The following is a 12,481-nucleotide window of genomic DNA, read 5'->3' as shown; positions in this document are numbered from 1 at the left end:
CAAGGGAAAACTAGATGAAAGCAAATGCTACCTGGAAGAGCATTTGGCTTTAGGCACCTCTCAGATGAGAAGAGAAATTACCACATGACCTGAAGAATACGAGGTTGAACATAGGTATCCCAGGTGAGGGGATCCCACTCTTTGTTCACATTTGCCACTATAAATCTGTCTCTGTCATTGCTCTTCCTCTTTATGTGTAACTGTCTCCCCAACCAGGCTACATACGATTGAGGGCAAGGACCCTGTCTTAGTCATCTCTTTATCCCCAGTGCTTCTAGAATGGATGAATAAATTAATTAACTGACGCAGGTAGAGGTATCCATCAGTGTAGACAGGTGTTTTTGCCTGTTTGTTCAACTCAGACATCAGGGCCTTCCACACTCCTGAGATACATGTACACTTGGATTGATATTATATCTCGCACCCTGTGGAATTTTGAAGCCTACCTGTATTTTTCTCCAGCTTCTCAGGGAGCTTAAAGTCTATGGCCATTCTAGTCTCTTGATTTCCTGTAACTTAGAGCTTTCCTTCAACTTATACTCACTCCAAATATGGGACTCAGACTCTTTCCTGTGATCCCCATCAATTAAAAAGACTCACATATAATATCTTGTACTAGTCTCTCTACATTTAATTATGCTTGAAATTTTTCATAATAAAATAATTAAGAGAGAAGTAGCTTACATAATGCCAAATATATATCAGACTTTATGGAAATTGGGGATGGGAGGTTGTAGAGTGAACAACACACAACACAGATAAACTTCTGAAAATTGCCCATAAGAAACTTTTGTTCTTTTTTATTTTTCCTTTATTAACTGTAGTCACCATGCTGTACATTATTTCTCCAGGACTATTTCAAGACCCTGTGCTTTTTTTAAAAATTTATCTTCATTGTTGAAAGTATTACAGATGTCTCCTTCCCCCCCCCCCATTAACACCCTACACCAGGCTCCCACCCCTGCCCAGGCTTTCACCACACTATTGTGTTATACAAATACGCTTATAAGTTCTTTGGTTACACTCTTCCCTGACCCACCCCCCTCTTCCTTCTTATATACATCAATCTGTTGCATGCTTTAATGTCTCTGGGTCTATTTTGTTCATCAGTTTATTTTGTTTCCTGTGCTTTTTTGTTAAGCATAGTTGGTATACAGTATTATATTCGGGTTATACAGGGTTAAATGATTTAACAATTATATACCTTGCAATGTGATCACCACACCAAGCCTAGCAATCACCTATTACCATGCAAATGTATCACAATATTATTGACTAGATTCACTCACACCTTTTTCATCCATCCCGCATCCCCTTCCCCTCTGGCGACCATCAGTTTGATTTCTGTGTCAGAGTCTTGTTTCGTTTTGTTTGTTGATTTTTTTTCTTTTTTAGATTCCACACATAAGTGAAACTATATGGTATTAGTCTTTCTCTGTCTGACATATTTCACTTAATATATGCATGGACCTCTAGGTCCATCCATGTTGCAAATGACAGGATTTGATGCAACCACTGTGGGAAACAATATGGAGATTTCTCAAACAACTAAAAATAGATCTGCCTTGACCCAGCAATTCCACTTCTGGGTATTAATCGGAAAAAAACAAAAACACTTAATTTGAAAAAATATATGCACGCCTACGTCCATTGCAGGAAAATTTACAATAGCCAGGATAGAGATGCTACCTAGGTGCCCTTCACTATGTGAGTGGATAAACGAGGGCCTGTTCTTAGAAGTGCTTCTCAGCCTCTCTACAGCCAGTGGCTTCTCCCTGGTACTTGTGGCTCCAGCTTCTTTTCATCTAGATTCTATTAATCTTACTGATTCCTCCTCACCCACCCATTACCGCTGGGGGCTCGGAATCCTCACACTCTATAATGAAGAGCAATTGTCTCCATTAACTATTCCCAAAATGCTCAGCTGGCGACTAGGCCTTTAATAGGATCCATCTTTTCAGGGGCACTTGTGGGTAGAACCAGCACAAATTTATTCTGTTATATTTTTAAGCATACTCACCCCATTGTTCTGTTACCATCAGACATACAGACTAGCTCTTTCCAAATGATGCCTTTGAGAATAGTAGTTCTGTATTAATTTTTTGCTTAGGAAACTCTCTGTGGATGATACACAGCTCTCAGTTTTTTAGGGAAAATTTAAGAATAGTCTTGACAATACATGACAATTTCCTTTATGCCTAAAGATAGCTGTCATCGCAGCTGCCAATCTATAAACTTCCAGGTTTTCAAAGTACTCCCTGATCTCTTTACTGTCAATAACTATTTCTGACATGTCTTTATAACCTCTTAACCTTCTCATATTTCTCATTCTGTTTCTTTTTTTCTAAATCAGGATTTTAGAGTGAGCCAAGATTCTCTAAAGCACCTAAGACTAACCAGGAACTTAATGTACCTTTTCACTTAGTATACCTACTTACCAACTCATAGCACTACATCTCCCTGGATGTATTGATAAAAACCACATTTAATCTCAAACTCCTTTTGTTACCATCAATTGATATTTTTTCTGCTTTCACCTTTTGTTCCTAAATCTCAACTGATCCATAAATCTGTCTTCAACTCTGGATTTTACAGCAAAATTAGATATGCAATACTAGCTGCATTTTTCTTTGTCATAAGAATTGTAATTTATTGAATCATAATAACAATGTCCTCTAAAATAGTCACTCCCCTGCCAATCCTCACCAATTTACATACTTTCCCATTGCCATATATTTGCTTTCTAATTACCTATGGATGATCAGGATTCTAATTCATTGCACTGCTACAGCCAGAATGAGAAGCATAAATTCTGATACAATTGTCATTTTAAAGCTGAAAGAAACTACTATAGGCATCCTTCAAGAAGTGTGTCTGATTCCCCATATCTTGACTAAGCATCCACCGCATGTATTGCTTTACCATGAAATATGTTTCCTGTTGCAGTACATATCACACTTCATTGCATTGTTACCTATCACCACTATGTATTAGACTATGAGTGCCTTAAGGGCAGAAACCATGTGGTCTTGTTCTCTGATGAACCTCCAGTATGTAGCACTATGCCTGACCCATGTGAGATGCCCAATAAATATTAGATTAATGCTCTTATCACTTTGCAACTACATTGAGGCTGTGGCTTCCTTCCTTATAAGAATTTCAGAAGATACAGTTATTGCACATGTTATATACTTTTATGCAGAAGTTACTTCTCTACCAAGACCCTGAATTAAGTTTAAATCATGACAGATAAAGGAACTGAAGTAGAGGGAGCATATGTTACCAGAATGTAGAAGGAAAGATCAAGCACAGACAGCCTTCAATATATAAAAATAATGCTTTTATAAAAGTATTTTTCTTATACTTAGGTTAGTTGAAGCTAAAAACACATTTTTATAAGAAAAAGTTTTATAAATTTTTGTCTGGTTCCCAAGCCAGTCCATATTTTGTGATGCAAATGTGAAGTGCTGACCATTGACAATTAACAATGATGAAGCAGAGCAGCTTTCTCTTACTACATTTCCCATGTACCAGTTCCTTTCTCATTTTACTCTCCTAACAAAACCATAAAATAAATGTTATTATCTCTACAGTAGAGGCACTTGAGGTTTAGAAAGGTTAGCAACTTGCCCACATTTGCACAAATAGGAATGTGTGGGAGATTGTTTTTATTTTTCAGGTTTGTTTTGAATCCATATCTGTACGATTGCAAAGCCATTGCTCTTTCCATTATACAAAACAATCATAATACCAACAATTATGAAAAAGCACAGAAACAATGAAACTGAATAAAAATGCACTTTAACATAAATTAACTGATGCTGTACTTGATTGTTAGATCCCCAAAAAAGATTTATTGGAAGTAAATGAGTAGGAACAATACAATAGAGTGAAGTAGCTCTGAACTGATCATCAGAATACTAACTTAATGTAATTTCTACCCTAACTAGCCACATGAGCGTGCATAAATCACGTAACCTCTATGACCTTAATATTTTGATGTGTAAACAGGATAATTCTGTATCCTAATTTGTTGTTCTGAAGCTCTGCTATGAATACATATTCAATTCTACTGCCATAGATAGATATCTAACAAGCTTAACTTAGCTACCTACTCAATGCATCCAAAGGCCAGTTCACCAAAAAGCAAGCAACCACAAAAATAAAAATAATTATTAAAATGTTTAACTTCTCAGCTGTTTTCTATATTGCTAAGGGTTTACTATTAATATATTTATCAAGTTTTCTTTTTACTTCTTTCAAATGTTATAAAGATGACAGCTTTGACTACTCTCCGAGACACTATTTAAATAACCAAGAATGAGTCTGCTCCCTCGCCACATACTTCTCTAGTTTCATTTCTCACGTGTCTTCCCAAATATCTTTTCTCCATGCCATACCCCAGTGATATGGTTTCTTATTGCTTAGATGTATGTTTTAATCTTGTCTTACCTTTTTTCTAGAATTCTTCTCCTCCCCTTGTACAACTGGTGAACGTTACTCATCTTTAAAAGTTTGGCTCAGGCATCACCTCCTCTGAAAAGCCTTCCCTCACCCCCAGACAGAATTAAACTCTTTCGTCTGTACTTTCATAGCACCTGCTATGTACTTCCAACAGCAGCATATAGCATACACATTACATTTGCTTATGTACCTGTCTAGCTGTAAGCTCCTTGTACTTAGCTCAGAGTGTGACATACAGTAGACAGTTGATGAACATTTGAAATTCTCACTTGAATACCAAGTGTTTAAACCCCTGTTATTTTTCCTAGGTTTTTTATAGGCAAGAGGGCCACAGCAACAGTCAAGTTATCGAAACACAGAAGCCTCAAGCAGTGGTACCACTCCCCGATGCTGGAGTCTATATCATTGAGGTTCGAGCATCTAGTGAAGGAGGGGATGGAACGGCTAGTCCCCAAATCAGGGTGCCATCCTATTCAGGTAAGTTTTAACATAATAGGTTTAATTTGATGACCACCAAAAATGTCAAGATGGTGTAAACCTCACCAATATTAATGTGATGAATTGCATGGTTCAGAGATTGTGAAGGGTCTCTTTTCTCACTCTGATGGCCATTTCTTCCTCTGATTAATGTAAACCATGGTAGTCAGCCTCAAATTGAAGAATTTCTATAAATCCAACAAAGGAGATGACATCTTCATTTAAATGCCCTTAATTGTGAAACTCCCTTGCCTTTCCTGGTCTCAGGCAGTACCTTGCCATTTGGGTTTTGAAATATTACTTTTAAACTGGTACTGCTCTAGTTTGACATACCCACTTCTCTATTATCTTGACTGACTTTATCATTAGCTACTGGAGAGTGAGGGACAGAAAAGTTTAATATTAAAATTTGATCATGTTTATTGATTTCAAAATAAATTATAAATTTTATTGAGCATGGTTGTTTATTTTAATTATCCCCCCAGCTTTGACAAGTAACATTGTGTAAGTTGAAGGTGTATAATGTGTTGATTCGGTACATTTGTATTTTGCAAAATGATTATCACCATAGTGTTAGTTAACACCTCCATCAAATCATATAACTACCATTTCTTTTTTTTTTTGGTGAGACATTTAAAATCTACTCTCAGCAACTTTCAAGTATATACTACAGAATTATTAACTAAAATCACCGCACTGTATATTAGATCCTCAGAAATGATTCAAACATTGTAATTGTTGTCAATATTTATAATTTCTAGCTTTTACTGAGTCTTTACTATATGTCAGGTATGGTGATAAGTGCACTACATACAGCATCTTACTTAATCTTAATAATAATCATATGAGGTAGATAGCATTACATATTCATAATTTACAGTTAAAATTGAAATAACTTGCCTAAGATCACACTATCTTAGGAGAACCAGGATTCAAACTCAGGTATGCTTGTCTCCAAGGCCACATATTTTCACCACTACCATCATTATTATACCAGCAAGGGGAAATGATTAAAGGAAGGAAAAATTGCACAAATTTGGATGAAAGTAACCATTTCATTGAGGTAATCAAATAGGAAACAAAAGATTTAATTAAATATGCAAATGTCTAACTAAGAAAGTATAAAACAATTTCCATTAAAAACTCGTATAAAATGCATTTAATAAACATTTAATTAATGGATAATTTATTGAGCAATCATTCCCAAGCAGAATTATCAACCTAAAGAGAAATATCAAGTGACATCCTTTAGGACTCTGCATTTGGCTCTTTTACATTCAAAATATTTATTTCTTTGGATTAAGAGCAGAAAGAAGTATTGCATATGAAGTTTTTTGATGCCACAAAATGAGATCGAAGGCAAATGTAGGAAAGAAAATAGTGAGATAGACTGCAACTTCGAGGAAAAGCTATTGATATAATCTTTGATAAGTAAATTCTTACATAAAAATACAAGATGAGATAAAGGATATTATTGGGGCAATTGACAAAACTTAAATAATGTCGGTAGCTTCATATTATGGCAATATTAATTTTCTGTTTTTAAAAATAATACTGTGTTATATAAGAAAACATCTTGTTTTTAGAAACTATGCACTACCTAGGGGTAGAGGGGCATCATATCTGTAATTCTCAGTGGTTCAGGAGAAAAAAATGTAAATGTATATACTTATTGTAAGAATAATACAGCAAGAATGATAAAACAAACATTAAAGGAATCAGAATGAATTCCTTGTTCTATTCTTACACCTTTTTGGTGCATCTAAAATGAATTCAAAAGTAAGAGTTAAAGGTAAAACACATAAGATGCAGGAAATCTGACTTTTTCAGAAATTCAGATGAAAAGACTTAAGAATTAAAGTAAGTTGTGGCCACACCAAAAGTTAATGTACTTTTTAATTCATCTATAAAAGTATAGTTTCAAGAGCAATGAAAGTAATAATGTAGAGACATTTATTAGTTCACAATTGAACTGTTTAGATGTGAGTGTTCAATCTTAAAGAGCCCCTTGAAAGACTATAAAGATTAGTATTTTGAAAAGTGAAAAAGATGATGACTTTCTTTGCTTCATAATCCTGTATTTCTAATAACAACAATACAAAGAGCCCTTACCGAGCCCTACTTATGTTCTTGGCATTGTGCTATGTGTTTTTCATACATTGCCTTATTTTCTTCTTACAGCAGCCTCATGAGTTAGGTATTTTATTATTCTCTGACTCTCTAAAGTTCCTTTCATATTCTTACACAATCAAATTCTAAAGTATCATCTGAATAAAATCAACCTCAAGCTTGGAGGTAACTTATAAAGACCTTGATTCTCCCATTTATACTTCAATTAACTCAAAACTTCTATTCCAATGCGGGGGGCAAGTAAAATTTTATGTTTTAGTTAAAATACTTTGTCCAGTGCAACCTTTTCCTGGGTTCCTATAAAGTGAAGTCTCATAGTATTGTCTATCTTAGACCTTAAAACATTAGTTGGTCCGAAGGTCATGGGTTATTGTTAAGCTGATTAATGTAAAACATGAGCAATGATTGTTTCCAACATATTTTCCAAAACTAAAGGCCTAAGAAGTTGAATGACTTGCTCCAGTGAAATAGAGAGTTAGTTTTACAGCTGAGACTAAAACTTAATTCAATGTTGTTGTTTTGTTCTTGGTTTTGTTTTATTATACCAAAACAGTATGTTTTTACTTTGTGGAGTCTACGTAGAATTTGAGATATGGACTCTGCTTAGCATTCTGCAAGTGAGATGTTATTCTAAAATGTCATGTAACTTGATTTAACAAGGACGTGGCCACTCAAATAAGTAGAAAGGATGTTTGCACCGTTTTTATTTATTAAGCATGCACATACCACCCTGGCAAGGCTTTGTTGTCATGCCTTGTAGCTCACATGTGGCCTGCACTTCACAATAACCCCATTTTCTACAAGTCGAAATACATGTAACATTCTCCAATGTGTTGATTAATAGGTTTTAGTAGTGCCTTAGCTGTAAAAATTTTCAAAGCAAAGATGTGTCATTTTTGCATGCATGTGACTTGCAAAACAAATGATTCTTCAGAACTTAAGTAAATATCTGGAAAATAAATTTGACTTTATTTCTGTAATGAAAATCACACCCAGAATGCTGTAACACTTAGTCTGGCCAGAGAGGATAACGTGACAGAAGAATGATTCCAAAATCGAGCGGTAGATTTTATTATTAATCTATCATTAAGGCTTTAACCAAGGCCAATCATTGTTTTAAGAGAGACAAAACATAAGAGCATCTGATTCCACTAATCCCTAGCTCAGTGACTTTAAGCAAGTTCTGTAATCTTTCTAAGACCAGTTCCCTCATCTGCAGCAGGAGGGTAAATAATAGTACTTAGTGCACAGGAATGTTTTGAGGATCAAATAAGATAATACATATAAAGGGCTTAGTACTGTGCATGGCATGTAGTAAACATTCATTAGATATAAATTATGATGATGATATTTCAGAAGACTTTTGGCTTAAAGAACCATTCCTGAAGTTAGATCTAAGGGTAGCACTTAGCTTGTAGAGCTATCACAACTACTTCAAACTAATCAATTCAGATCAGTCAGTTCAATCAAACAACCCCCTTATACCTTAACTGCATATAGTATTTTTGGTCTCAAGAAGGAAGAACTTCTGGTTATAAGTAAGACTGATGAAAGATAGCTCTCCTTTGGCAACTTCGGTATGAAAATCTAGAATTTAAGCCTACACAATTGAAATGTCAAATCAACCAAGGACATTTAAATAAATTAAATAATACATTGTTATTATTAAATTGAAAAATTGGCTGAAATAATTAAATTATAAATTCTTATTGCAGCCAACTTTTACAAATTATTTTTGCTCCATACTCGCAACTATAGGAATTTTTTTTTTATTTTTCATACTTGCAAATGTGGGATGTTTTCCACCGGTGCATCATTGGTTAAACTTACATTGAATCTCCTGGTTGGATGTGTTTGTTAGACATGACATTGCCTTTTTAATACCATATTCCATATATATGTCTGCCCTCCATAAAACTTCTGGGAATCCCAGACAATGTCTTGTTTCATAAATACTAGGAACATTCTCATCAGAAATAGGACCAATGTTGCATTCATTTGTCTTACAAACCTAAAAACAACTCTCTCCTAGCTCAAGTAAAACCAAAATAATCTTCTCCATTTACTGTTTCTCTTTTTTCACAGGTGGAAAAATCACTAGTGCTCAGTCAACCCTCCACACTGTCTCCACATTATCATCAGTGACGTTGCTCTTGGCATTGATGATTCCTTCAACCTCTTGGTGAAAACTGCAGGCTTAATTTGCTTTTCTTTACCTTGATAATAGTGGTGAAGAGTGTACTGTAAGTGGAGACCCAGGACACTGAGATGAGCTTTAAAAACTTGGGATGACACATGATGCACTTATAGGAGGTTTGGGGGAACATTACTTATCCATCAGGTTTTTCTTTGGTTTTTGTCAATGGAGAGGACAGTCCTTGGTCCAATAAAAATATGCAGGTTGTACGTAATGATTTTTTTAAGCAAATGTAATTTCTGTCAAATGTATTCTTTACTTTTTTAACATGTTGAAATTTGATTTTATATCTGATGACCCTAAGTGCGTGCCATCCATTTGTTAAGTAAGTGGTTTCTAGCAGACCTGTTTCAAACACAAATATAAAACAAAGAATGAAAACTTTGGTTAAGACTCTGAATCTACTGTTTTTCATTTTCCCTTGGGCTGATATTTCAACTAACAAAATGGCAGGAGATATGAAAAATATTTCAGTTGTGTGGACCATTATAGGATAAGTATACAAAACTTTTATCGAAAAATATTGTATGATTGCATAGTGAAATAGCAAAATTTGTCAATATGCTATTCTATATGCATCCCTTAGAGCAAGTTATTAGGTTAGGGAATAAGCCATTTATATTAGTGCAAGATAAATAGAAAGTGAGTCCAAATGAATTTAAATGATGTTGTTTTTCATCAAGTACTATGTTATCTAGATGCAAATATAGTAAATGTTTATTTTTAATAATAAAAGATAGTTTAAAGTCACAAAAATATGATTACTGAAAACTGCAGACACAGACTTGCTGTGAAGGGTGCTAACTTGTAAATGAAATGAACACAGACACAGCTTCCCATTTCCCCACCTACTGCCAAAATAAAGGTTGAATTAGGTCCAAGCTTTTCTTCTAATTGCAAATAAGTTTAAGAGCAATGAAAAATTATTGTGCAAATAATTATGCACACTTATAGCCTGTAAATTAAAATGGTTCAAGCATAACAAATTTTGATTTTTAAACAGTTCCATGCATCACATACCACTTATAAAATGTTACCAATTGTTAAAATAAAGAAGATCTCTAAGAAAAATTGATTTTTTAAATTAAACTGTGGAAACATGGCCTCAGTACAAGGTGAGCCTCATTTGCTATTTGGAGGAGTCAACCTGGACCTAATTGATCCTAGATAGTTGTTAGAAAGTGAGGTAAAAGTTTTCTACTTGGTGATATTTCACAGAAGTTCTAACCAACATGAGAACCTGCCAGAGTTTGCATCACACCCAAGAAGGTGCCAGAAGGGAAAGTTACTGCAAAGTCATATGCCAAAAAACAGTTTGGTTGTTAATAGGTGATGTTCATAGGAGAACAAAAAGCAATTTTCCTCTATAAAATCTAAAGCTGTTCATTCTACTTGCGTCTTTAACAGCAAAAGCAATATTGAGCTCAACCTGGTGGCTCTAGAGGTTAATTCCTGTAGAATCAGAGGAGAGGCTGGAGTTTCTGTTCTGAACATCCTGAAGAATTGGCTTCAGAGCCACAGTACAACTATTTATGTTGGTTATTACTTCTCTTTTGGGGGAACTATGTCCAAGACACCCCTAAACAAATAAGAAGTGATTTAGAAGACTATTTTAGTGAACAGATCATTGTAGTAAATTACTACAGTTGATGAATAGTGAAGTCAGTGAATAATAGTAGCCAAGTGGCCTTCCTGGAGCACCTCCTTGGTAATGGGAGAGGCTGGACTTTGCAGAGAGAGGGATGCTAACTACCAGGCAGGCGAAATACAAGCTTTCCTGAGTGTGGTATAGCTTGCAGGAGCAAAACATGCATCTGAAAAAAAAATGCAGCAAGAATATTAAAGAATGGGCAATAATCTTTACTTCATATTTGATTAATTAAAACGTTTTCTTCATTTTTCATGGTATTTTATATAAAACTTAGTGAAGGACTTTAAGAATCAAGTTATTACTGGAACTCTTATAAAACAAAGCCCCCTAAAATATGTCAGTATTTGGCAAATTCAAATTAACCAATATTTTCAACTAGCTGATGGATGGTACATATCTGACAGAATATTTAAATATAGAATGCCTGATGTATTCTCACAGGAATCAAAGATATGGGATGTTTTTACCCGACATGCACAGAATATGTACTTTGCATCATAAACCTATTTTTAAAAATAGGTTTGAAATGTTTATGTACTTATATATTGCATACTTGTTACTTTGAAGAAAACAAAACACCTTTTCTTATCAAGGTACATTATTTTTCAGCTGCAGCACTGAGTGAGCTTTTTCTTGGATGGGATAATAACCCCACAGTCTTAAATCACTAAAGAGACTGTATTTTTGTATAATGTCAATTGAACTACGAAGAAAACAACACTCCTCATAATTAATAATTCCATGAAAGTGAATGTTTTGCATATCCAAATGAAGGTACTGTGGACCCCACGTCAAACCGTTAAATATATTGTATACAGTCTGTATATATGTACTATATATAAGGGTATATACCGTGTGGAAGGCACAGTCAGATAATAATTCTGTGTACTGTTCTTGTAACATTAGATCTTTTTAATAAATAATTCTCTTTTTATTGACTTTTATCTTCTCTCCTGTCAATTACATGAATGGCATAATTTATATCAAGCACACACAGTATGCTCATGATTATGGTAATGTTTTCACACTGAAAATATCATTATCTATAGATGCCCATGGTAGTTCCAACTTGAAAATTGGAAGCTATATCAAAGAATAAACTAAGCCAAAAAATAGTACAAATGGGATAAATTCATATTTAGAGTCATGATTTCTTTCTTCTCAGGAAGGAGACTTTATTAAATGACTTTTTAAATGTGTACTTCTGCTTCTTTTAGGAACAGTGTACCCCAGTCTATCCCAGGTACAATTCTCCTAGACAGTCATTCACTCTTTTGTGCTTCCTTAGCACTGTGTGTACACCTCTATTATAGCAGCAGTCACGGATGTTACAATGATTTGTTTATGAGTGTTTCCCCCCCACTATCTAGTCTTTGAGATCCTCTAAGGGAGACTATATTATATTCGTTTTAGGATTTTTCTCACCAGTGCCCAGCACAGGACCTAGCACATATCAAGATGGCAATTAATTGGATTTAATTTAAGGTTGGCCTTTAAAAATGTCCTTTAGAACAGACTTCCCAGACCTGAGTCATCATCCATATCACCTGGGAACCCAAATC

General features: G+C 34.7%; 1 protein-coding gene across 1 annotated transcript in view; it reads left to right on the top strand.

Annotated features, from left to right (window-relative positions):
• CNTN5 (contactin 5) overlaps positions 1-11,863 on the top strand; it is a 968,886-nt gene extending 957,023 nt beyond the window's left edge. The window contains exons 24-25 of the mRNA XM_081155637.1: positions 4,773-4,941; positions 9,157-11,863. Of these exons, the coding sequence (XP_081011763.1) occupies positions 4,773-4,941; positions 9,157-9,257 (270 nt within the window). The 3' untranslated portion in view covers positions 9,258-11,863. The remainder of the gene's footprint in view (positions 1-4,772; positions 4,942-9,156) is intronic.
• Positions 11,864-12,481: the final 618 nt, after the last annotated feature.

The sequence above is a fragment of the Miniopterus schreibersii genome (genome assembly GCF_964146895.1).
Source record: "Miniopterus schreibersii genome assembly, chromosome: 12".
Lineage (NCBI taxonomy): Eukaryota > Metazoa > Chordata > Mammalia > Chiroptera > Miniopteridae > Miniopterus > Miniopterus schreibersii.
The sequence above is the reverse complement of the archived record's forward strand: the minus strand, read 5'-3'. Positions and strand labels throughout refer to the sequence as shown.